General features: G+C 39.1%; 1 protein-coding gene across 2 annotated transcripts; it reads left to right on the forward strand.

Moving 5' to 3' along the window:
- Positions 1-2,647: 2,647 nt before the first annotated feature.
- On the forward strand, positions 2,648-27,220 carry LOC104367030 (MYC target 1). 2 transcript variants are annotated; one of them, XM_033011710.2, is made up of 2 exons: positions 2,648-2,808; positions 24,224-27,220. In XM_033011710.2, exons 1-2 carry the CDS (start codon positions 2,757-2,759, stop codon positions 24,754-24,756), a joined length of 585 nt encoding a protein of 194 aa, XP_032867601.1. In that variant the 5' UTR covers positions 2,648-2,756; the 3' UTR covers positions 24,757-27,220. The 2 variants fall into 2 exon arrangements, with proteins under 2 accessions (XP_032867601.1, XP_032867603.1); XM_033011712.2 differs by having other exon boundaries at positions 2,752-2,808; positions 24,229-27,220.
- The last annotated feature ends 274 nt before the right edge of the window (positions 27,221-27,494 follow it).

Below are 27,494 nucleotides of genomic sequence, written 5' to 3' on the forward strand. Positions count from 1 at the left end.
AGCAAGTCCTGTCCACAGAGCAGGCTGGCAGTGGTGCCGAGTCCTCCCCCATGGCTGGACGTGGCCAAGGAGGCAGGCGACTCTTCACCTGCTGGGAGTACCTCGTACCTTGTACATATGGTTTGGTTGCCCATGATTTTTCTAATACATGAAGATACCCATCACATTTATTTCCCCTGAAAGTTCTTCTCTTTCTTCAGGGTTAGGGCTTGTGCTGTTGTAAATTCAAAGCACCTCCCCTTGCTTAGTCAATACATTCAAAACCTTTAAGGACAGACTTCAGTTTCTCTTTTCAAAGAGTAAAAGACTACTCATTTAATTGGAAGTGATCTCACTTACATCAGCAATGTATTTGACAGCTCATCCTCTACACACCTCTGTCTCTCATCAGTCAGAAGTGACAGTGTGTTATACTTGCCAGTATAATGAATGATGATGAGCATTTTTATCCATGAGGGTACCTTGAGTTATGATGATTTTATTTTTAGGAAAAGATACTTCTCAACAGAGAAAAATGAAAGAACTAATGATGTTACCAAGAAAATATATTCTTGCAATACTCAGAAATAAAAATAAGAGAAATAAAATTAGTCTAATAGTTAAAATTATAAATTAAGGCAAGGTTTATGGTGTATCAACCTGCTTTAGATTTTGGTGAAGAAAATTCTGTTTTAATTATGACATCTCAGGATGTGATACACTATACCTATTTTAGATAAATTTTGTTGCACAGACTTCCAATTCTTTCTTTTTCTTGCAAGAATAAGTAGTGAAAAAAGAGTTTGAAACTGATCTAAGAGCGTCCTGCTTAGCAAGTCGTTGTAAGCCCACATCACCTTGTTTCATTTAACTTTACTTGCTGCAACTTGCTGATAAGCATTAAGGCTCTATGGCCCAGGTAACACTTTTGATGGTCGAGCTTCTCTGATCTTACGCCACTGACAGCTGGCCACATCAACTGTTCCATTCTGAGGAAAATGAGAGAACTCCCATCTTGGAATGTCTAGAGAAAAACTATCATGCTTCTTCTCATTGCTATTGACTTTCTCATAAGGCATTAAAGTTCATGTTTCGTACACCTGATAAAATGGAAGATTTAATTATTTTTACAAGTGTCCATGTCTCAACTCATCCGCTTTTCAACCAGATTAAGGTCAGCGTTTAATTCTGTTTTACAATGATCATCTCAATAGATGCATTCAGTAAGCTAAAATCATTAAATTTCTTTATGTTATAGCTTACAATAATTCAGTTTTGTTGTATTTCCAACTACTCTTAGAGCACAAAACTAACCCTAGTCATAGAATTCTTTAATTTGTACACTTTTATCATCTGCTCTGGTATCTGTGTCCTGACCAAAATAAGTAATCCCAGCATTTTTTATCAAGTTGTATCTTGTTCACAGAGATCTGAAAATCAGAATTTTTTTTTCATTCAGGTGCTTGACTTAGTATTTGGATATGTTATTTTAAGCACCAGCTTTGAAAGCCATCAATCTTCCATTAACCATCAGAATATCTTTACTCAGTATTTCAAAATTCTGTTTCATGCAAAAAAGTCCCAAATGAAACAAAAAAAAACCAAAAAAACAAACAAAAAAAACCCAACAAAACAAAAACAAACAAACAAAAAAAAGAGATTCAACATTAAAATTATGTTAGATCCAAATCTTAAGATTGGAATATTCCTAAATTCTGGGAATTCCTGATATTCATTGTGAAAAACAAATGTAGCTGATTCTGCTTTTTTTTTTTTTTTTTTTTTTTTTAACAGTGGGATAAACAAAACCTCATGCAACTGTTCAGAGAACAGAGGTTTGACATTCACAGCAGAGTGTTTATGGACATCTACTGTCTGCCATATATACATATAAGAGGAAAATAGTTAAAATCAGGTCCTACAGAATTTATCACATAAATACAAAATCATATATTTTATTGATCCCCATACATTCTGCATTAGTTCTGGGTCTGTGTCATTAAATATCTTGGCTATTTTCTTTTGTGGGGGTTGTTATTATTGCTATTTGTTATATTTAGCAGCAGTACCTACAAATTCCAACAGGGAAATTAAAATTGTCCAAACAATTAGTTCAAAGCCTGTTTGTGTTCCAGGGAACTAATATTTTAGAATGGGGTGTGGAAAGGAAAAGAATTGGCAAAGGAAATTTGAAGTACACTCATTAAAATATTAATGCCTACAGTTACAATTTCAGGCCCAGTTAGTTCCTCAAACTAGCTGAGGAACTGCAATGAATACTAAACAATCCTCATACTCTAAGTTAACATACTAATGAAATGGTGTTTATTAAAAGCCTTTTGACACATTTCTTCCTTATTGAAAATTCCCACTGAATACAAGTGCTTTTGAATATTCAAGGAAGGTCTTCAACATAGAAAACCATTAAAGGAAAGAGAAAGGAATTTTCAGCTCTCTATCTCTGGACATTTTGGGGTTCAAAAAGTTTCAGAGAGGGAGGAGATTTGGTATTGTTCTGAGTCAATTTGCACTGGCTGAGGAAATGACGAGAAGGAAACTGTTTCCCCTTCTCGGGAACCATGTGGTGTTCCAAGATAAGGCAAGCACTTGCTAATTCGAGTCCACAAGCAGGAAATGTGATACATCCATTTCCTTTCAGGCAAACACCACAGTTCACTGGCAGCACAAAAGCATCGCTTCTGCTGCTAAATCTCAAACGTTCAGAAACCCATTGCTCCTCTGTGGACATATCATTCTATATTTGTTATTTGGATGTTATGGATAGAAACAGTACTTACTCACCAGTCACATGGCCACCAAAGTTTTGGGGTAAGGATTTTGTTTCTTTTTCTAGAATATCATTAAAGTAGATGCTGAAATTTGCTGGTGATTACCTTAAAAAAATACATGTAGATACTTTCAAGACTCATACTGGAAGCAAAAAGTAATTAGTAGATTTTGTATTTCTTGCAGTTCAGAAGAGTATTTTCCAAATGTTTCTTTGACAGAGTTTTATCATGTTTTTAAACTAATCAAGACAGCAGGATTTGCCAGGGCAGAATTGATTGTTTGACAAAGTTCATTACTGAAGTCAGTTGAAAAGGTGTCTATTGACTTCACTATGTTTCAGATCAGGTAGATATTCTCAACCATTTAATGGATGTACCTACACGGCAGACATGATCTGTTTCATCCTCTGATGAAAAAGGAATAGCAAAGACTAAATGTGTTGCAACCTTTGGAATAAACTCTTACACCTCCAGAATGAAAAATTATTTGTAATTTGTTGTGGTGCCCCACGATCAGCTTTTCCTTACTTTTTCCTCAATGTATATTTTTATTATTATCCTTTAAGACTGTTTTCTTTCACCCAAGCTGGGGAATGGTTCATTAACTGAGTGTGAGGTGGAAGTATATGTTATACTGAAATTCATTCAAGGTAATTAGATTCAGTGACGATCCTAAAGGATTCTGTGCAACAGCTGTGGAGAACCTTTCCCTCCAAAAAGCTCTATTGCTTGCTATGTTTAACATTAACATGTATTAGCATGAAACATATGATCTGGTTTTGTCTATTATATTATTGCTATTGAGCAATGACCTCTCCAAGAATCTGTGCACTATCTAAAACTAAAAAATTAGCAAAATAGGACTTTTTTTTTTGCATAAAAGTGCCCTGGGAAAAGAGTGGAAAATAACTGTACAAGAAGATTTAAATAAGTTCCTTCATTTCCCTAGCATAAGAAACAAGAATCTGTCAAATGCCATCCACATGTTTCCTGCAGTGACACATATATTTTCCTACTGGGACACTATGAGCAACTCACTTCATTTTTGTGTCTTGGGCTAAACAGTAGGATAATGATACTGGAAGTCTTTGAGAAATACGTGCAGATTAACTGAGGAAAAAATACTGTTATTACTGTTCAGAGTCTCTTGTTGTCTGGAGGTTGTCTGCTGGACTCTGAAGAATAACTGTAATTTTTGTAGCGTGGAATTACATGTAATTCTGAAATGGCTCTTTCAGAACAAAAATAAAAGTTCTTTCGTCAACATGTAGTTTAAGAATCCTTGTGTAAAAGGTGCTGACCCTTGCTACTGCAGATTTGCTTTTATTGTGAGGTAAATTATTGCTTCACTGTCATGGAAGCATACACAAGAAACAGCAAAGTTATATGAAACTGTAAGGATTCATTACCCATGCTGCTCAGACTGTGGGCAAGATCTGCTCCACCTTCATGAAGAGTCAAAAAAAGTACTTAAGAAGTGAGCATTTAAATTTCCACAGCCTGTTGCAGGCGGCTGGCCCCTCTGGTGCTGCTGTTACTCCGTCGTTCCATTTAAGGTCCTCCTCCAGGTGCACCAAGCCCTTCAGTATCAATATCCTTCACCACCAAGAGCCGCGTTCGACAGCGCAGAGCAGGACACGCGTGAGCTGCCCCCATGGCCGGCAGGGCCGGCGTCTCCTTCCACCAGCACTGCCCACCTGGCTGCCAGGGACGGGCACCGCGCCCCGTCCCCACCACCCCCCCCGCCTAGGCTCCCACAGCACGTGGACCTCACCCCTGGGGTTTTTGCGAGCAGCTCGCACGGCCCCGGGAAGGGAAGATGCCTCCTAGGTTTTTAGAGTTTTTCTGATAGATTTTGGAAGAGTTAATGGCATTTACTCTTCCTTTCCTGTAGGTGTATCATATGTGGTAGATGGGGGAGGGACACTATCTAGTCTGTGTCAGAAGACAATGACTGACACAAGTGCACTGTGAGGAAACTTCACTTAAAATGATAAAAGTGTATTTTCTGACATCCTTGGAGATCGATGACCTGAGGTAAAAATAAAACTACACATAAAGGATATAAATAAAACAGAGATCTTTATTAAATGAGAATGCAGCACTTGAGACTGTGATTTTTCAGGATATGGTTTACAGGCTGTTTCACTGTTTTTCTAAGCCACCCACCATGTAATGCTTTGACTGTGAATACATTACTAAGATGCTGATACTTTTCCATACATGTGTGACTTAACATCTCCCATGGACTCAGCCAAAGTATAAACTTCAACATGTGTACAAAGGTTTGCTGAGAGGGACTAAATTTGTGAGAAAAAAAATAAATGCTGTAAAAATTGTTAAAGCAAATATTCATGATGATATTTATTCTCTTACAGTTTTCTACACTGTCTGTTGTCTAACAGTTGGTTCCCTAATCTTGAAAATATGCAGGCATCCTGTTTTATAAAGCGGTCCAGTTTCCAATGGTAACTTCACACAATGGTGTCTTAAAAGTGACTCCAAGAATTTTAAAACAATGAATAAACTAAACTAACCTTAGCTTATTTATGTGTGAGCATATATAAATCTTTTTACAACTGTTTCAGGCTAGTGGAACTGTACATGAATAAAGCTGTGCAGATAAAACAACATATACACACCTTGATACAAGTCATGCTGTGTGAATTGCCTAAGTAGTCTAAAATGTCTCTCTATATTAATGCAAAGACCTTAACAAATAATAATATTAAAAAAAAAAAAATAGCACACTTTTTTGCAAGCTCAGTGTAGAGTCAGTGACAGCTCGGGAAGTCGATAACATTAGCTGCAGATCTTGCAGGAATTCTCCTTCTGAATTCAGTCTTCACCATCATCATTCTGCAGTATTTTTGAAATGCTAAATTATGCAGCAGAGTGAAACAGAAGAAGAAATACAGTAGTTTTACTGGCCTAAAATTAATTCTGCTGGAAAAAAAAAAAAAAAAAAAGGAATATTAACCTCCTCTTCTGGTTTAAAATCATGAGTTCCATGATACAGGCCCTGGCCCTGTCAGCAAATATCCTCTGTGTATTGTGTCACAAGCACAAAATGGGGATTCCGATTCTCACTTTGCTAGAGCTGTTCCCTGCTACAGATGCTGCGCAGCGTCTCTGTAGGCATACGCGCCTATTTCAGACAAGTTGTCTGAGCTACTGCAAGGAGGCAGGAGCTCATCTCTTTCAGGTGCCACCTTCTATGAAGCTATGCAACCTCCAGTCACCCCTCGTGTGCCGTGGGAATACATAGTATGGTACTTTGGCAGACGTAGGAGGAGAAGCACTTAAAGCCAGCCTCTGCTGAACTTCAGCACCGTTGGCACCACATGGGACTGTAGACAGAGAATCTGTATTATTTTTTTTATTGGTAGTTTCAAAATGAGGTTTGGCAATAGCTGAGTGAGAAATTCAGAGTTTGGTACCCATCCATCAACTACTAATGTAATTTTTCACTGTTTTAATATAGTCTTTATTGAGTTAATTTTGATTTGTCAGACAACAGTGGGAGCAAAAATGTTTCCATTTTAACCTGGAGTGCATTTCTTGTAATTTCTGAAAGCATTTTCAGTTGCACACAATTAAATACAATAAATGGCTTCAAGATAATCCTATTTCTCCAGTGCAGATAGTAATATACTTTCAGATCAGGAAATTTAATTTAAATAGTACATTTGATCAATATGACAGCAGCAGAGAGAAAAAGTGTAAGCAGATATTAATCAACATAAATTTAGATCCCTAGACTGTCCTTCAGTCTTGTTTTACTCAAGGATCTATCTAAAGATGCAACATTACAACTTAATACCTTAAAAACATTAAGGACAAGTTTTCTTTTCTTGTATCAGAATCCAGGGTGTTATTTGCCCAATGTATGGAAACCATGCCATTTATTAGCTGGCTTTCAGCATTTTAAGATTGTGAAATGCCTTGCACTAATACTTTGAGCATTATCACTTGACTTTATAAGCTACAAATTCACTCATTGTTTTCAATACAATGTAAAATTTGGCTTTATCTCTCTCTCAGCCCACCAGTCTTCTCCTCATTAAAATATGTCTGTTTGCTTGAAAGAATTCAGACTATATACTCTGCTGGAAAATATGATCATTAGGGGTGAGCATATTCTAACTCCTGACTCTGTGTTGTGGTATCATGTTACTGGTGTAGCAATAATGGTGGTTAAGGACTTTGCGTCATTCTCTTTATGAACTGAAATACTACTTGTGAAGGGCAGCACTCACTCAGTCAAACACAGGAAAGTCCAACCTCATCAGTCATGGGACCTGATTTCTCTTCTGGGATCCTTCATGGGTGGTAGCCATGGCAGAGTAGAGGCAACAGCAGCAAATCCAGTCAAGTTCTTTGCAAGCGAGAATAGAAGCATTTAGCTACCTGTGTGGTGACCAGGTTAAGCCTGTTGGCTTCCACCCTGATGACTGTGTCAATGCATTTCCAGCATACCCTCACTGGCTGGTCTTTCCTCATTCCCTTTGCTCCTTTTCACACATTTTGCACCCTTCCAGTCTAGCTCTAGCAGCAGCAAATAAAGACTCCTGGAGCTGCCTCAGCTCTCTAGCTGGAGATGTGGACAGTTTGGAACCAGATGTGGAGCACTTGAGAGCAGATGTGGCAGTGGTAGCTCCTACCAGATTATTACTCCTCCTAGTTTGATGGCTGGAAAAGGCCAGTGTAAACCAGAATACCTCAGAGGGCCTTTATCCTGATACACTGGTCATTGCTAATAGGGCAGGGGGCTTCACTGAAGTGAGGTAATTCCTTTGCTGGCAGATAGAAGGAAGAGAAGGCATAACATAGAGCCACTTGTACATGTTTTACACCACTGGAGATTTTCTTTCTCAGTAAAGAAATCCTTCAAGGTTGAAGTGGAACAAACTAGGAGGAAAACACAACAAAATTAGAGCCTTGGATTCAGATGCAGCATCAACCTCAAGGATGTATTTCCTGAATTGCTATTTTTCTTCTTCTCTTCCATGCCCTTTTCTTCCTTTTCAAAAACTCACCCTAGTATGCATATTCTTTGCAGTATTTTAATTCATGATAATCAGTGAAAACAGATCAAGGTGATTGAAGACACTGAATCAGCTGGAATTTTTTCTTGCAGTTGGCTTCTTTTTTGTCACTTCATGTGTTTTGGAAAACTGCAGTGATTTTAAAAGTGCAATATTTGACAGTGTATCACACATCATAAGGACCTCATAGCACAAGGAATAAATGTCTTCACAGAAGATATAATGTCTTTCTGCAGAGTCTTTGGGTTAGATCACTGATGCCTGCAGAAGTTTGGAAAGGGGATGTAAGCAAGTGAGCTTCTTTCTTTCGATATCACTAGGCTGGAGTCAGAGGACTTCAGACTTTACAGGTTCCTGTTGTTGGAAGCAGCCTCAATGGGAGAACAGAGAGGGGGAGAGGCAAAATGCTTTCTTCCAACCACATGATGCAGTCCTGCTCTAGTGTTTTAGGGATTAATTCCTTCCAGTGTTTATTCAAAGTAGTAGTACATTGTCCTCTTCAGAAAAGAGAGACTGAAAATGAGGATAGATCCTTTTAGTGTATAAATATGAGTATTGCCATGACCCAAAACACAACACTGGAATTTTGATTACTAAGTAAACACTTCTCCATTCATAGGACTACTGGGGACAATAAATGAAAGTTGTATTCCAGTGATAACTGACTTTGTCAATTTTGAATTTTTTCAACCTCATTGCCTTTTTTGAATTTAGTTAAAATGATATATAAACAATAGAAAAAATTACCCAATAAGAATAAAAATTAAAAGCGAACCAAATTCATCAGTACATGGTGAGCAAGAGGGAAAGGAGCAGAACGGTTCAGGCAAATGTTATCAGAGGAAGGGATGATACATATTGATTTGGTGAAGTCAAACATAACTGAAAGAATATATATGAGTGCTTTGGCTGGGAGCCTGTACTAATACCTCTCCCACAACACAGCCAGCCATATATATAAAGCGTAGTCTTCACACTGAATCTGCATCTCCCCATCTGGTATACACTGACTACATCTACAGCAACAACTTTCCTGCTCAGACTTCCCGGAGTGCTTTATCATGCACTACCTTAACAAGTCTGTTTTCTTAACACTTGAGTTTCAGAGTCTGGCTTTTGACTCATCAGGCATACTGATCCATCACTCAGGACTTGCAGCTCAGGGCTTTACCTCATGGTGTGTGATACTAAAGGACTCAAATCATTGAGCAGACTTCTCTCCCCATGATGATGGAGTTAATATAAGAGTCAACTGTAGGTGAACAAACCCTCCTTCCAGCTCACCACCTATCTTTTCCAATCAAATAAATGGCTCATACTTCCAGGTTTGTTGTTATAGATTTTCCAGAGCCCTGCTAGTTCTTTATTTGCTTGCCTAACCTTCCATCTTCTGACTAAAATTTTCTCCTTTACTTATTCAAGCTGGAGCCTTTAAAAAAACCAAAAGTTGTACACCTCTAAGGCTACCTTTCCATACCCTCAAGACCTCTAATAACAAAGACCAGCTTGTCTTTCATTCCCATTTCACAGCCAAGTATATGTACTGATGGTAGGAAAAGAGCTTGTTTTGAAAAGCATATAATCCAAATCCCTCATAGATTGGTTCTAGAATATGTCAGTGGTATATGGATTTGGACAACCCAGTATAAAAGTAGTCAAACACCTAAAATAATAAATAGGAAGGAGGGATGCATTTCATAATTTAGTCAGAAAACTCCCAGAATTTACTGCATGAAATGGCTAGGAAAATGGGTGGAAAAATATAGCCTTGAAGACTTTTTCCCTGTTTCTTAGCTCAGAAGGTTTTGCTTAGATGGACTAATTAGAGTACTATTCCTCTAAAATATGTGCAAATTGTTGTCTGCACTAGATATTTCTAGTTGAGTGAATGGTGTGAGTGTGTAATGTAAGGCATAGTGCAGAAAGAAGTAAAGTATGCTTATACCCCTTTGTGTCAGTCTGGTATGGAAAGACCATGTTCTTGGGGCTGCAGATTTCCCTGAGTCTATCAAACAATGCACCTGCATGCATATCTGGGTCAGTGGCTGTGTAGTTGTGCTGAGTAAAGTCAATGGTGTCATAAGGCCTTCTCCCAACCCTCCTACAAGAAACTTGACACAAAATTTTTCTCAGCTTCAACATGTGTTCAGACTCCTGAGGTAGGGATCCTAGTGTGGAGTAAAATACATTGATTCTTCCCAAATTCACTGAGAAACTAGAATTATTTTATTTTCCTATAATCAACTTGAACTTAGAGCAGGCTAGATGTTTGAGGAGATAAGCATACTGTCAGGCAGATTTTTAGTTGTGTTTCTGGAAGACAGATGGTTCCTCCATGTTTCAGGTCCCTATTTGAAAAATAGACAAAACTTCCCTGTGCTGTTTCATAGGAATGTTGTCAAGAGAAAGATCATGAGGAAAAATGTGACACAGAATCAGAGAGAAAGCCAGATCTGATTTTGCAAATGCTTCCTGTAAACACGCTGATTTTTTTCAATTACATTTATCTGAGGAGCAGTTGTACAACACATGAAATATGATACATTTAAACAACACTGTGAAAGACAGTGAGATCTTTACAGTAATTTTATATCCTTGAAGTGTTTCCCTTCTTATTACCAGTCTCAAATCCGGCACACCTACAAGTTCTACCTCCTGCTCCTCAGTCAACTGTTACATGATGCCACAAATTTAATAGTGAAGCCATATCTCCAGATTACTTAACCAAAGATCTCACTTGAATGAGTAACTTTTTTCATATTAATGAAGAATAATTGCAATGTACCTGCATTGTGAATTTACAGAAATCAGGACTGTGAAAATCCTCTACAGCTCAGCAGAGATATTAGGACAGGAACCAGTTTTGGTTTTGTCTGTTACAAATGCTGTGTATTGGGACCTTAGACAGACCCTGAGAACATAGTACACAGACAAAATAATGGCAACACCAGTAAAACACAGCTTCACCTACCTAGGAACTGAGATAGACTTTTTTTTCACCCCTTGGAAAGGGCTGTAGGGCTCTGCATCCTCCTAGGCTCAGCACCATCAGAGTAACTTTTGCTTCATGGCTTCCAGAGCAACAGAGATTTCCCCCAACTAATGGCAATCTCTTTTTTCCCCTTCAGATGAGATACTGGTCCACATGAAAATCCTGTGATTGAGATGCAGAAAATGTCACGTAACTAAATCACTTCTAAATTGCTCAAGTGGTCAGAAGCGGATTTAAGTGTTCCACAGGGTTTTCATAAAGATCACGATAGCTAGAGGGCTGCTGGGGCGAGGGAGACCCACACATATCACCTTTCCTCTGCCTGAACCTGTTAAGATCTCTGCAAGGAAGGGGGTTGTTGTCCTATTTACCAAGTCAAGGACATCTTCCTGTTTCCAGCTGCCCTGACCACAGTGTGAGCTGACTTGGGATGTGCCACATGGCATCAGCAGAGCAGCCTGGGCCAGTGACTCAAACCAAACACAGCTTTCATATAAATAGTGCTGATACTGAGAGAAATGGCAACAAGGGAGTGGGTTTAACTGAGGGAAGATAAAAGATAGCATGTGATGGTGAAGCATTAGCAATGGCAGCAACTGTGTTTGAACATCAGCCCTTCAGTGTCCGCATGACAGCAGCGAATCTCATTCCTCTGTAACACTTAGTGTCCCTGGCTCCTCCTCTGAAGTCCTCCAGAAATATTCTTATACCAAAGGAGAAATAAATCTATGCCTTGTGATGTAATCAAAAAGGAAGCCATTGCTCATCTTCCCCCTCTCGGCTTCAGACATACCATGTCTCTGTTCCCCCCTCAGCTGTGTTTGAGAAGGGCTGATTTGTATGCATCTTTTCAGTTGGATTTCTGATGCATGTGGCAGCACTGTTTGCTGGAGCAGCTGTGTCCCACTGTTTCACTGTCTTCCAGTATTGATACAGAGAGCCTGAAGCAGCCAGGCAAGAGATGCTGCACTGCACCTTCTGATGCTACCAAACCATTGTAAGAAGTCAGCACTTCCTCTGTGCTCACTCCATCAGAGGCTGGAGTCAAGGTCATATGTCAAATCTAAACATGCTATGACCACACAGATTTCTTCAGGAGACAGAACTGTGTCTTGGCTTTACACTGTGTTTTATTTTCCAGCTAGATTTTGGAGGTACCATTTTCTACTAACTGCTAGACTACCACTATTTTGTATAAACCCTACATAAAAATTTATCAGATAAATCATATACTGTCTTCTCAAGGGGTAGAATGATCGAATGATTCCAAATTTTATATTATTATGCTTATTTTACTATTAGTTAAGTAAAAGATTTGACAAGCATGTGAAAGTTATCACTTCCATTACTGAAGCAAAGGGGATTATATCAATAGTCAGACCTTACATTTAGGAAGATAATATGTAAATCCATTCCAAGTTCTTATGTACAGGCCTGTCAGAGAGATAAAAGTAGATATTAATGAGGTATCTATTTTTTTCCTTGCCCTTATTCTGCTAAGCCCAAAGAAAAGAGTATTATTGTAGTTGGATGAAAGCAACAAACTATGTGATGAAGAGACCAGTCTTATTCTTGCATGCTGTCTATTCAGAGCATGATTTCTTCTTTGTATATAAATTATTATTTTAAAGTGAGTCTGTCATCCTCAGGCTGTGTTTTGTTGCATCCTAATTACTGCTTCTTTCCTGATTTCTCCCTCCCACCCCCCAGAGCCATTGATTTATCAAATGCTTAACCATCTTTAGAAGGAATGACACAGGTCTGAGGTATCAGAAGGAAGAGGCAGAGTCTCTTCAGAGTATTGTTTAAATATTAATCAAACACAGAGTGCATACACACTTTGGCAATTATACCTACTGTATTGACTGAGTATGTGGTGCTGCTCATTGTCACATAAGCTGCCAGAAGCATCATTCTTTATCCAACAAATACAGAAATCTTATCTTTAAGAGATGAAGTATATTTCTTCTTTCAAGCACCACACCAATGTATGTGTTGGCATGTGAATATGTCACATAATAAAAAGAGCTTAGTGCTGTGTTTTCTCCCCAAGACAACCTCCCTGTATCTGCATGCTCAACTACTAGTGCCTAGCAGGATTCATAGTCAGATGAGTCAGGTGAGTGTTTCCTGCACATTGTGGGTGCAGTGGCTCTACCCTAGTTCTTCCTGTAGAACTTATTGAAGGAAAATGTTCTGTATTTACACACAACTTCCCATTTTACCATTGTCATTCACTTAACCAGAAGTCAAAAATCTTTGTGAGCCAAATGAGTGGATGTGAGTGCTGCCATCTCCCTCATACAGAAGATTAATCTGAAGTATAGAGATGGAATGAGATATCCACAATCACAAAAGAAGAGCACCAAGTAAAACCAAGACTCAAGACTGACCCTTTTGTCTTTGTAAGATTATTTCATTTCATAACCCTATCTTTTTATCTGGGAAAAAAAAAAAAAAAGAAAATCAGAAAAGACTATCAATAACAGACAACATTTTTTTCGTGCTTTTCAAGTTAGAAGTTCACTTCCTATACAAACTTCAAAAAAGGTACTTACTCAGATTTTGAAACCTACTGTATAGTAGTTAAGTGTACACCAAGCAATCCTAAATTATTTTTCTAACATGATTTATTCCCTTTCTACTTCAGGAGACTGAAAAGAGACTTACGTGAGTTTGATTTTTCCATTAACCGCAGTCAAAACTCTATCAACAATACAAATATATACAGAATTGTTATGAAATAATGTCTAGGAAATTTTCAGCAAAATAATTGAGGGAGAAAAAATAGTCAGTTCAATGCAATGCAAAAACTTCCATGGGCTCTGACTGATCCTTGCTGAAGTAAATAGCTAGGGCAGTTTCTGCTCCTCAGCAGAGGCCTCTGTCTTGCTGCTCTGGCATCTTATTTGCAGAAGAAAATGAATTCTCTGTTTCAGACATTTGAATTCAAAATCCAGCATCTTAACACACACTTATGGCATATTTGACCATTTAACTGATGACTGTTAATTTTAAACCCTTTGCTTTAAAGGATTATTTTATACTGGTGCCATCTCTCAGTTATCCAGGGTAATGGAAGGATAAGCCAACCAAGCGGACACATGGCTTCTGTGGAAGGTGCATAAGTTATGCAGGCAAAGTATAAATGAAGAAAGAGACCAGTGGTGGCTCTGTTGATTGGGAAGTTCAGGAGTCTCTAAGCAAGTAGGACCTCGACCAGCCTGGTGCAAACACAGCCTCCCAGGCACCACTGGCTCGTGTGGGACAAGTACCAATGTCCCACTTCACACTGAGTCTCCAGCCTAGATCATCTGTCCTGGGTCATCAAGAGTTGACTAATATTCCAGATCAGTAATCATCTCACTTAGAAATTATACCAGCATTTATCAGCTTGTGGTTGCACAGATTCTTGTGTGTACTACTTAATTAGGTCTCTTAGCCCACACTGAAATAGATATTCATAGATATATGATGTACAAAAGAAACCTCTGAAACTGATGGATGGTCACACAGGAAGTACTGGGAGAAAGAAAGCTTAAATTTCTGAACTACAGATAAATAATCAAAGAGTACACTGCTACCATATATGAACTTCTGTATTCTCAAAATGTTCATTATTATAATTGTTCCTTGAGGAAGATAAATGTAGCAGGAAATTTTTTGGATTACTGGATGTAGCTCAGTTATTACTGTAGTGAAAAAGTAGGTAAATCTGACTTAAATACAGATCCCTCTTCCTGCTCTTTGAATACTTGTTTATTGGATACTTTAGATCAATATTCAGTGAAGTTTGCAAACAGCTCCTCTTCTTCCCATTCTTCAGCTTTGTACAACTTGCTTAATTTCCACTTGAAGAAGGCCCTAGATTTAGCAATCTCAAAAAATAATGAGACTATAAATAGATCACTAAACACTATTTTAATTGATGTCTATTTTTGAAAAAGTATTACACAAGTTAGATCTGTCAGCAGAATACTCTGACGGCAGTATATTTCTAAATGAGAAGAGACTGTTTCTGAGAAACTTTACAGTTTAGGGCCCCAGTAGATTTCCTTTAGCTTCTAAGACACTATGCTGTAGGTATCTGTTTCATTAATTTTTTCTATGTTAATACATGATGTACATTTAAAATGGAGGTTGAGGGATGGAACTGGGAAGGGGAGATTGCTCCTCTCCTGGGAAGCAGCTGAGCAGGTTTCAGGGGGGGAGGGATAGAGATTGCACAGCTAAGAGAAAGGAGCAGAAACCAGGTCCTGCCTCTCGGGTGATGGCAAGAGACACTTTAGACCCAGAGGCAAATGTGCAGAGGTTGCAGCACTTCCGTAAAGCCCTGCTTTGAGAACCTCTGCTTATAGGATATACTGGGCAGGCTGAAATGCGGTCTTTATTTCTACTATACCTAGTATCTCAAAGTACTCAGGGTGTGATTTGTCACTCTGAGTTTTCCCTCTTTTAAAATATTCTACTTTATATTTTGATAAAACTCGGACTGCCAATATAAATACTTCTTAACATTTTGTGGGTTCTCACATTAAGGAGAAGCTCCACCTGAAGCTGTGTCTGGGTCAGGCAGGCTCTTCTCAGACCACAGACAACTGAATTGCTGTGGTGGGACTGAGGGTGATTCCAATGTATTCCTTACCCTACAGTCTTCCCAGTAACCTGAAAACCTTGTGCTTTTTTCTAACCCTGGATGTCTTCTGTTTTCTTAAAGGTAGAATAAATACTTTGGTATTTCCTCCTTAATTTTAAGATTTTTAGGAAATCTTACTTAATTTTAAGGTTTCACTCCAGTCACTCATGCTCTGTTCATATAAGAAATTATTTTATTCTCAGGCTTTGTAAAATAATCTTATTAATAAAGCAATAACTATAATGCCATATTGCATTGTGGCATACTGAGATTTACTGTTTGATTTAGGTTCATGCAGGGGCCATATATCTTAGGCCTATGCTCTGGTTTTGTAAGGTAAGAGAATGTCTTGCCAGAGGATTGCTTGCTGCACATGAGGAAAAGATCAAAATTATATTACTTTCTTTGTAAAGCATTAGGAATCATAATGAAACCATGCAGTAACAAAGTTTCTATCTCTGTCTGCATAAAGGAATCTTTGTTTTGTTTTATATAGTTATGCCAAAGGCATTAAATTAAACCTGCTGACATCTCTATCTTAGATGTTTCCTTCTGATTATTACAATTACTCTTTATTTATCATTCCAGTAAAAATCAACTGCCAGTAATATCAAGGGAACATCATTAACTCTGACATGGTTTGTGGGATATTGAGATGGCGTATTCTACTCTTCCGGCTTCTTATCACAATGAATTATGGTATTAGTAAATAAAGCAAATGTACTCTGGTGCATGGAGATCATTCTGGACATCACTGTGGATGGCAAGAAACATGTATTTATCAGGCTTATACTTCTCCATCAGCACAGATATTTGCACAAAGCCACAAAACTGTACCAGCTTTACTTCACCTAGCTTCTGAAAACTTTTGCTGTGCCAGTCTCCCTTATGTTCAAAACCTATGCAAAATGCTAGTCCTAAGTGCTTGTGGCAATGTAATTCAGAGTTTTTCTGAGTTTTGAAGTACTATTAATGTCCCTGTAATCTTTCATTAAAATAGGTCTTGTTAGCATTTTCTGACACTCTATTTTATTAGAATGAAGGTGTTTTATATATTGTTTAGATTTTCATCATTAATTTCCAGCAGAGGGCAGTCTTGCTTCTAGGTAGGTTGCTCCTTTGTGACGTTAACCCCCTACTAAACAGCCATCCCCTTTGAATTTCAAATGGAGAATTGATCCAAGGGCACAGACAGCATTTCTTTTTCCTTGTCATTTACTTAGTATTTTTTTCAGATGCTTCCAGAGCCTATTTGCTTACCCGAATCTTAGAAACTGCACAAAAAAACATCAGTATGGACCTTGATCCATCATCTAGTCTATCTTTTTTTCAAGACAGGATTAACTATACTACAACAATTCTTGACTTCTTGACTGATACTGTTTTTAAAAATCTTTAATGGGGGTAGATGTACCACCTACTTGGACTATCTATTCTAGTTCTTACCTGTCCTCACAGGTAGAAACACATTCTTTAATTTCCTTTGCTCTATTTTAAATCTAGTACTTTTTATCTGCAGTAGACATGAAAACAATTGTTTAGTTATTAAGTGAAATGGGAGAATTACTCTCTGTTGCTGCAAAAAAGAATCTCACGCTAGCACAGGTCAGATAAAACATCCTTCTAGCAAACTGTGTCTGAACACAGAGCACTGACATTTCTGACAGACTACCTACCTTACTTATTTTGTTTATTAGTTCTCATGTCCTGCACAGCTTTTTTTTTTTTTTTTTTTTTTTTTTTTTTTTCCCAGAGATTCTGTTTTCCTGATGCCACTATCCTCATCTGTTTGTTTTCCGGACGTCACAACCACCTCAACCACCTTGTGTCGTAGTCTGTCTCTCTCACTCAAATCACAGGAGTCATGTGTGACCTTTCTTAAGCTTTTGTCATGACTAAGATCACAGCTGGTTGATATTACACAGCAACTGATTCGCCCACCCAACTGAATCATGGACTGCCTACAAATGATTAATGAAAGGCTGTTTTGCTAATACAATTAGAGACAAAGATCAGGAAGATAGTTATGTCAACACTTGTCAGATACAGAGAAATTGCTTTTTTGAACTCAGCATGACAACAGCAGCACAGCAGTTGGCTACTGATACCACCCCCGGCTTTAAACTAAGTTTTCTTGGAGTTGGTAGAACTGGCATAACATTTCAAGTAGTTCAAATCATTTCAAACCTTCATGGTGTGATAAAGTGGTGGCTCTTTGGGTGCAGGGTATTCTTCCTTTCCAAACTCGCTGCCCAGGATGCATGAGGAGAGGTCCGGTTTACAGATATACATTTGCTACAGCTTTAGGAAAATGCTATGAATTTGTTCAAACTTTGATGAACTCTGGCTGCTCCTGTCTGGTTTTGCACAAATGAGGCTGTGTTTTGAACATCTGCTGATGACTTACCTAAACCTCACCTGAAACCTGAGACACTAAGGCTTCTGCAAAACAGTATCTGAACCATTCTTACTAGTCAGGTTACTAGATGTGTCATTTGTAAAATGCAATTCATGCTTTAATACACTAGCTGGTGCTCTACACTAAGCTGTGAAATGTTTGGGTATGAAATCCCGTACTGGTTTGTATGGGTTTTATACCCGCTTTTTTCATTGAGCTTTCATTTCAGGAAAAAATACAGGATGAGAGAGAGGCTGAGCTGGATTTTTCCATGTCTGAGTTCAAACCCTCCACCAGCTGTCAAGGCTTTTCAGCTTTGGCTCAAGTCAATGTGTGTGTGTGTGCAAGCACGTGTGCGTGCAGGGGGAGGAATGCTCACTTAGACAAGTTTTGAATCACTGGCATATGACATCACATAAAAGGAAGAGAGCTCACAAAAATGTGAGAAGGATAGAATTAAAACGGAAATAAATTTAGAATTCCAAAGTATTAATTGAAACTATAAAAATAGCTGTTTTCCACCATACTACATGGTGGCATTGTTTTGATACTTCTCATTGCTAATCCAACTGAAATCAGTGAGCCTGTACACTTAGCAAACAAACTTGCTGGAGCCCACATGAAATAGTCTGCTTGTCAGGTGTGCAATGTCTCACACTAGTTTTGGGCAGGAGGAAGAAAAGAAAAATGGGAAAATTACTCTCAGTTGTTGAAGTAAACGAACAGAATCTTGCTCTAGTATAACATGAGTAAAACATCTCTATAACAAGCTGAGTTTGAATACTGCACAATGCCATTATTGACTGACAAGCTATCTTACCACTTCTAATAACTTTAAGATCAAGCTACTTAATTATGTTTTAATAAAGAAATAACAAAAAATTAACAGCTCCTAAACATAAAGAAGATTGTAATATTTGAAAGTCACCCACTAAAAATAAAATCAAATGTGTAGGTATCATCTCACCCTATGGGTGTTTTCTATCTCCTTGTGCCTACCAATAGTATGAGCAGAACAGATGCTTGGAAAGCGAACTGGCTCTTAGTTAGATTTATTGGCTATTATTGTCAAAGATGCATTCCAGGTTCAATCCATGTATGCACAGCCTGACTACAAGATGCTTTTCCATTTCTCTTTCCTCTGCATCCAGTACTTTGTCCCATCTTCTCCTGTCCCACCCTGGTTCTTGCTCTGAAATACTCTGATTGAAGCTGCTACTTACATGATTTTGAAAGGTACTATTATCCCTTCATATACTTGGCCAGCTGAAAAGTTTACAAATGTATATATCTGTGAGCATGGGTCAAGGAAGATCTTGTGGTCATCTTAACTTTACACCGTGGGGGGTTTTACCATAAGGCTATAGGAAAGATGCAAAACCCAAGGATTTACTGAGTTCAGAGAGCAAAATGCTGTTCCAGCCCATCTCAGCCAGAACTGAGGGCAAGAGGGAGATTCCCTGGGAAATTGAATCCTCAATACAAATGTCTTTTGAATTCAAAGGGATGTCTTGCTATCTGATGTCATCCATATACATGAAAGGAAAATGAGACCCTCGCAGAAATAAGAGCTTGACATGAGTATATTTGCAAGAATCCTGCTAAGCTCCATGATCTTCCATGACAAAAGGCAAATACTATTTTATGAAGATTTTCATTGATCCAGGAACTGACAAGTCTAGGCAGGGACTGTGTTGATATTTTTTGGTGAGATATACACCAAGGTGAGGAAGGAGGGAATGCAGTCCACTTTTCAAAAGACTTACAGATTGGTATGAGCCCCCTTTGGTTGGCCTTGCTACTGATGTCCAGGCTGGATGGGAAAAACTTGTTTCAGGGCCATAACTAGGAAAAACATATTATGAGCCAGTCTATCATCTGTACTGATAACATTTCCACATTTCTTTTGTGTGGATTCTATAGTGTTAAGGACTTGCTAGAGGCTGTCAACTTGATAGGATATACACTAACAACTCATATATACAGTCCATGGAAAGTCATGAAAGCCTTAAAGAAACCAAGAAAAAGCTTTGGATAGCAGACGCAATATTCCCCTGTACAAACCTGTAGCACTGCATTTGCTTAACACTGCATGAAGAAATCAGAGAGACTTCAGAAGGAAACGCCTGATCTGGATAGATGTTGGGCTGACAGTCACTTGATGGCTTGGTGTTCAGATCTGAGGGGAACACCCAGAAATCCTGGGTGCTACTGTGGTCTCTGAGCCTCCAACCTTTTTTGCATGGACACATTGGAAATACCATAGATAAGAAAGGTAATGTAGCTAAGATATTAAGTTGCTCTGTTTTCTTATCCTTTTATTTCTAGCATTATACCTCGAAGTCTGTCCTGCACTGCTCATGTTAGAGGTGAAAATGGAGAAAATTTAGTGAGGTAGGAGTACCAAATGTTTTCAGTTATGGCATAATCAAATAAAACAGGCAGTGTGAGCAGCCTGAGAAACATACAAATCAAAACATATTTAGGGGACCAGCACCTGGGGAGCTATTGTTATTGGCAGCATCCCTACCTTATCTACCAATATTTTTTTTTTCCTTAAAAGTAGAGGACAGAATGACATGCACAACTCTTAGTAAACCATAAGATATTTTAGTATCTCATTGTGAAACACTTTGTGTCAGCATTGCTCTGACTCTTCTGAAAGGCTAGTTCTGCTTTGGCACTGTCCAGATTAAAGAAGAGAAAAACAACTCTGTGAAAGCCAGCTCTTCCCCTCAAAATCCCAGGTGCAACAAGTCCCACTCTGCCTTTGATCTTTTTCTCTGCTTGGTAGGATTTTCTCCAATGTACCTCAAGTCTGTGATCATTGAACGTTCTAAAGAGGAAATCAATGGGCATAGATTTACAATTCTTCAGCATAAGTTTTTAGAACTGAATTATATTTCAGTGAAATTCATTCTCTGCAGGGAGTGAACAAAAATCAAGTTTGGCCTATTAGTGTGACCCATAGTTCCCACTGAAGTCAGGGAGAGTCTGGGAATAGAAAGAATAAAGTGTCTATAATCAATGGGTCTAGTGATATTACTATAAGAACCAAAAAGATTAAATGTAGGTCCCAATGGAAATGAAAGCGTTTGGGGTACTATATGGCAACTGTAGTGGTCAGTGTAAACTGAGCTGAGTGTCCCCAGGGAATAATTTAACCCTCTATTTTTACATTCATATATAGAGGTAGAAAAATAAAAGAATCAAGGAAGTTAAAGAAAATGAAGACATTATCCAAAGGCATAATTGTTTGTACTGTACCTCCAGCACAGGGCAACAGCACGTGGGAAGGATTGAAGATCTGCACTCAATACTTTTGTTAATTCTTTCATCTGCTTTTAACAGTGTGAAATGCTGATTTGATTGTGCAGGCAGTGAAAACCATGGCTAGAGGGATGCAGGGACAGATCCTCACCACGGTGCTTGGCAGCCCCAGACCCAGGTACACTTGTGTGGCTTGCTGTGCTTCTGCTTCCACTCAAGGCTGCTGAGGTCCACAGAGAACCCCTTTGCCTCCTCGCTGATGGAGCGGGAAAGCCCAAACAGGAGCAGGAATATCAGGTGGCAGCACAGAGCCCTGTGCCCAACGGACCCCTTGGCAGTCTCAAAATGTAGTAACATAACTAGCATTCCAGCTGAGGTGCAAGAGAAATCAGTTTAAGGATTAGCTCTTGCTCCTCTTTCCCGTCGCCATGCAGGGACGACAGTAGGGGTACTCAGGCTGCAGATTTAGTGCTTGGGAAGTGCTGTGTTTTGGACACTCCTTGGGGTTTATTCAACTGGAAGTGGACAACTCCTGGCTCTCCCTTCCCACCTTCAGTAGTATGAGTAGGAACTTGCAGTAGCAGGATTTATTAAATCCATTAAAATAGCATAATAGGCTATTCCTGACTGAAAGGGGCACAATAAGGCCTGCTGTGTCTCTGAAGATGTTTTATAAAGGGCAGAATCATGATGAGTTTGTCAGAAGGTTGCTTATGGTGACGGAGCTCTGATCTGCAGCCAGGAATTGCAATGCAGGATGCTGCCTGTGAGTTCTTGCAAAAAGCACACCAGACAATCACCCTTTGACTTCCGTGTGCCCAGCCAAGAGTTTCTTAGTTGCAAAAATGAGAGCTTAATGAAAAATCATATTTTAGGGTCAAGTCTAATCTGCCTCTGAACAAAAGGACAACAAAGCATTCCCAAAAGTGAGCAGTGCTCTGCAGTAACATCCCGTGGTTTATCCTCTCCAGTCTGCTTTATTTTTCCATTTGAAAAGGATAATGATTGGAAGCCTATCTGAAAGCCAAGGTTACAGGCACACAACAGTAAGATTGTGTAGCCATCCAAAATATCATTGGCTTAATTAGAGCTGAAATTTTCTGGGCCCCACGGAACTTTAAGTCTATCCTGAAAAATGTAAGGTGAATAAACTTGCGTAGGAGATACCTGGTGATGTCAATAATTCATGATAACGTTGGTCCTGACTAGAACCACACTTGCAAAGGCATGTAGGGTGAATATACGGCCCCTCTCACAGGGTTTGATGGGCAGCAGCAAGACCTGGGTTCAAATTTAATGCTGTTTGGAAACCTGAGAAAATTTTATGCTAAACTCCCTGGTGCTCACAGAGCTGATTTTCCCCAGCTGCATGTTTGATTCACATAGCTAACAATCTTTCACTGACAGGAGAAAAGTATGAAGGTAGATAAGGAAGGTAATAATAATTAATTCTTAAAGTGCAATTATACCAATAATCATTTACATCTCCCTCACTGGAATGAAAACAAATGTTTGCTTTCCCTCTCCTGCTGTGACCTGTCGTAAGTTTAAAACACCAAGTCCTGACCTAAGCAAAGCTCTCTGTTGGCATATACTGGGGTGCCTCTGCCTGAAATCCTGTCTCACTGGTCCTGTCTGGCACTTCTCCCCTCCCTCCACTGGGTGATGGCTGCTGTCCATGGCCACCGCTCGGGACACTCACTCTCTTTGTCCCTCCAGCACCTGCTTTAGGTAATTCCCACAGTTCGGTCTCGGTGTCATTATTCTGGGTTTTGTAAACAACTGTTTGAGCATCACCACAAGGGAGAGTCTTTAATGGCTATCACCTTGGAAGAAAATTTTGAACCTAGTCTCACCTTACTCTTTTTGGGCTCCAACATCTGCATCCCAGTCCTGGAGTTCCTACCTCCTGTTACAGGGATCAGCCAGGCACGGCGCTAGCTGGCCTGTGCTTCTGCATGTTATAGAAGGTACTCACCTTTCTCTATCTGATGAATATAATTTCCTTTTTAACAGAAATTCTTCACAAACACGATAACACAGCACAGACAGAATAAGCATGTTTCAAGCTGTCTCATAGCTCATTTTCACTTATTCCCTCTTTGGTCCACCACTAGTCACACATAGTGTTCTTTCTTGTTTGAGATCCAATCCCTTACTGAATTTTGAGGCGATCTATAAAGGTTTTACATTCATTTCAGGCCTTATCCAGGTTTGCAAGTGTATCTCCAAACTTTTTAGAACAGCAAAAATGCTGGTGTTCAGTTCCAAAAGTGAGTGAAGTTTTCAGAAGCAACTCTCCTATTCTTAGAAATATACAAGGAAAAAATCTTATTCCTCCACGCTGTGAAACCGTGTGGAGGAGAAAACAATCCTAGCCATGCTCTTTTTTGTTTTTTAGGTCTCTTAATTCTTGAAAGCATTTATAAAAGAGAGAGAAATTTACTTTTCTTAATGACAGATTAATGCATCTTTAAATTGGGCATTGGGGATGGGAAATATTCAAGAGACTTAATATTATTAATGGTTATCTCTGACCATGATAATTTAAGATATAGTAACTTACTTTAATTACTATGAGGATTTAAAGTATCTGTTACTCAGATACTCAGTGTTCTCATGTTGTAATAAATACAAGGCTCACTCCAGTAAGAACATGGCAGAAGCTACATCACTGTTGTAATAGCTGAGTCTGCAAACACAGAACTGTTTTGTTCTATAAACAGAATGAGAAGTCTGCATAAATCCACACCTCATATTGTCCACAGAAACAAAACCTTGACAGTTTTATAACATACCTTGGGGCTGGTGGGTGACTGATCCTGGGAGACACTAAAGACCTTTCCCTTACATTGATACAGAAACTGGTATTAAATGCAAACTACTTTTTTGATGTTGTTGAATTATGCAAATGAATGAAAAAGCACCGTATAGCGTATAGTGAGAGCAAGCTGAACTGCTGTGTTTGTGTTGTAAAGTTCCTGTATTACATATAAAGATCTTAGGGTTTATTCATCTTTTAAGGAGGCTACCATCTTCAATTATTTTTCTGGCAGGAAAGTCCTTCAGAGTTAATGAAATAACTTTGCTGTTATTTTTGCTGTATTTCAGAGCAGATAACAATAGCCTTCACGGTGTCCATGGTGGTTGGACTGGTGATTGGAGGAATCATCTGGGCTCTCTTCACTTGCTTGTCCCGCCGCAGAGCTAGTGCCCACATTTCCCAGGGGAGCCCCTCAGCCTTCAGCCGTCGGTCCAGACCCTCCTCCCATGGCCACACTACTGGCAGGACTGGGTTTTACCGCAACAGCAGCTGTGAACGTCGGAGCAACCTCAGCCTGGCCAGCCTCACCTTCCAGCGGCAAGCCTCCTTGGAGCAAGCCAACTCTTTCCCCAGGAAGTCAAGCTTCCGTGCGTCCACCTTCCACCCTTTCCTGCAGTGTCCTCCCCTCCCCGTGGAGACGAACAGTCAGCTGATCACCCTCACTCCCACAAATACCACCACGACCCTCGTGGGAAGCACCACCAACAGCTTAAGCCGGCCTGAATTCCACTGGTCTAACAACAGCCTCCGCATCTGCCACTCCACACAAACCCCTCCTCCCGCCTATGAAACCATCATAAAAGCTTTCCCAGACTCCTGAGCTAGGTTCTTGCTGCAAACACGCACTTGCATTTTAGGAGGAACCTCATCCACCTCAACAATTTTCTGTGCGTGATGAAGATCTCTGAGAAGTCTCCAGCTGCTGTTGTGGAGGGGACACACATTGCCAAAGGCGGGTAGCGGCAATTTCTTAGAGCACAACATCCCACTGTCCAAAGGACCACTTGTCTTTGTACTGCTGGCTTTAATTTACTACTCTGCCATATGCTTGAATATTTATAGTGTTGTATCTTTAATTGTAACCATTGTATCTTTACTTTAGAGGAAAGAAAATGCTGCCGCATAAAAAATAGATCTTTTCTTGAAGAAACAGATCATGTTAGGGATTACTGATATACACATTTCTGCAGATTTCACTATTCTGGTTCTGGTTTTATGTATTTTCCCAAGGATGTTAAATTTTCAGAGAACACTTCTCATCACTTCTTCCTATAACCACAGACCAGCTTTTGTGAAGGAACCTTACAAACAGACCTTGTTGAGGATTTAACATTACAGTCCCGGCTGTGGTCACCCACATCCTGTGCTGCTGATTGTAGAGGATCTTAAAAAACTCCATGTTAGGGCTGCTTGTATAAAATACCCCACAATGTGGAAAAAATGTTGAAGTATACGAAGCTTCATGTGGAGAGACGTTTCAACCAACGTACTAAATGCATGATAATAATTATAAAGAATTTTCTGTATGCAGCCACCAGAACAGGTAGTCACATTTTAATAAGCAGCAAGGCTGTATGCGAGCAGAAATCCTCATGTTTCATTTTTCTAGTTCTGGTTATCAAGATAAGCAGCATAAGTGACAACTATTTTTTTAATTAAGTTTCCTGTTTTGCTATGGGATTACTCATTTCCTTATTTCAAATTGTTTTTCTCGAATTGTACCAACATTTAATTCTTCCTGGCAAATTATTCACTGAAATCTTGTCTTTCACCAAAGTAAGACTTTAGACATCTGTGGCTGAATACTGGGACTGTAAAATTAGTTGGAATATGAAGATAAAGATGGAATATTTAATTGAGGTTAGCATATATTCTTGACTCTTATCCGTGTATCTTGTCAAGCTAACCCTTGGCTTAGTAGAGACTAATTGCACTGATGTGAGAGAAGTCCAGAATTTGGAAACAGCACAGACAAATGGAGCCTGATTTAAGTCTTATTGTATCATTTTCCTGTTAAATATTTCATGTTCAAATAAATGGTAAAGAATTTCCACAAGTAGAGGAGCAGCCCCACTCCTCACCTACAAATAAACCTGTTGTTCCTAAAAGGGCTGGGCATCTACCGACTGCCGGACTCCTGATCCTGAGGGGGCTGGTCCCGTGCTTCTGTAGAAAGAAGAAGTCCTCATCTGTCTCCTGGGAGGGACAAAAATTCAACAGCTTTTGAGAATAGGCAAAATGTTTAACATCTTACTTTCCAGGCTTTTGGAGACTGGCAGCATGCATCCCTCTGCTGAGCTCAGCATCCTCAGGAAGCACTGGTATTGATCTCTGAACTGCAATCTTCCAGGCCGATATCACCCCATTTGCAAATATTACTACAGACACTGAGCTTACAAGCATTACTTACTGCAAACCACAAGTATTCCTTATTGTAAAGGCAAATTATTTTGCATGTATTTACTGTCTGGCTTTCATTGTTTTATTTCTAGCGTTCAACATTTTCCCTTCTGGAGAGATATATGTCATTGCTAAAAGAACAGCTACTTACAAAGTTTACAGAGGATTTCACTGCAGACACTATGGGTTCTATTACACTGAGGAGTTGCTGATAAGACTGCAAAAATGCATGTGGATAGCTGCAGGCTACAAACTTAAAAGAATAGTCCTCTGGGGAAAGAAAATTGTGTTATTTCGTGCATTAATAATATTTTTTTCATTTAGAGTCTTATTGAGTCTGGTGAACTTCATTGCATGCACAAGTGTGTTCACAGTGTCCTAGCTCTGGAATAGGTGATGTCGCCTATTCTAATGTGCCTATGAAAAGAAGAATTCAAGCCTGCTCCCTTTGCTTATTGAGTTGGACAGACTGTTTGAAGAGTCAACTTGGCCTACCGTGTGTACCCAGCTGGCCAAAACTTCTTGTTCCTTGAGAGTGAAATGGTTTTAGATGAGTAAACTTTTACTCCTGGATTGTAAATGCACATTACATTACTGTAGAACTTTCCACAGCATATTATTACTTGTATTATACTATATTTAGCAAACAATGTAGAAAGGGAAGTTTAAATGTACTGTATTTTTTTCCTCCTGAAATCTGTACTGGATAACAAAACATCTTTTTATGTCCCCTGGATTAGGGAGATTAAAAACACAGATTGGTGCATAACCAGTATGGCTGTCGGATACCTAACTACTAGTTTAAACAAAATCTGAAATGAATGTTTTACAAGCACTCTGGAAGCTTCAGAATGTGAAATAAAGTTAGATGTTATAATCTCAAACTCACGTTTTTCATTAAATATAAATACGCTGACTTGCATAAAAAATCCTTTAAAGGGAAGGGTATTCTCTTTCATTGTTCAAGCTGATATAGTTTAAAGTGTGAATGAGGACTTGGTCCTTTCTCTGCTCCTGTGGGGAGACACCCCAAAGCTGAAGATGTTATGTGAAGCCAGAGTCAGAATTTTCCATGTGAGAACACCTTCCAAGGATTGCAAGTGAGAATGTCTCTCATAAATAACAGCGTTTACAGATTTAAAATCCACTTGCTTCCAA

Source organism: Tyto alba, unplaced genomic scaffold (genome assembly GCF_018691265.1).
Source record: "Tyto alba isolate M040663 unplaced genomic scaffold, T.alba_DEE_v4.0 Super-Scaffold_22, whole genome shotgun sequence".
In the NCBI taxonomy this organism is placed as follows: Eukaryota; Metazoa; Chordata; class Aves; order Strigiformes; family Tytonidae; genus Tyto; species Tyto alba.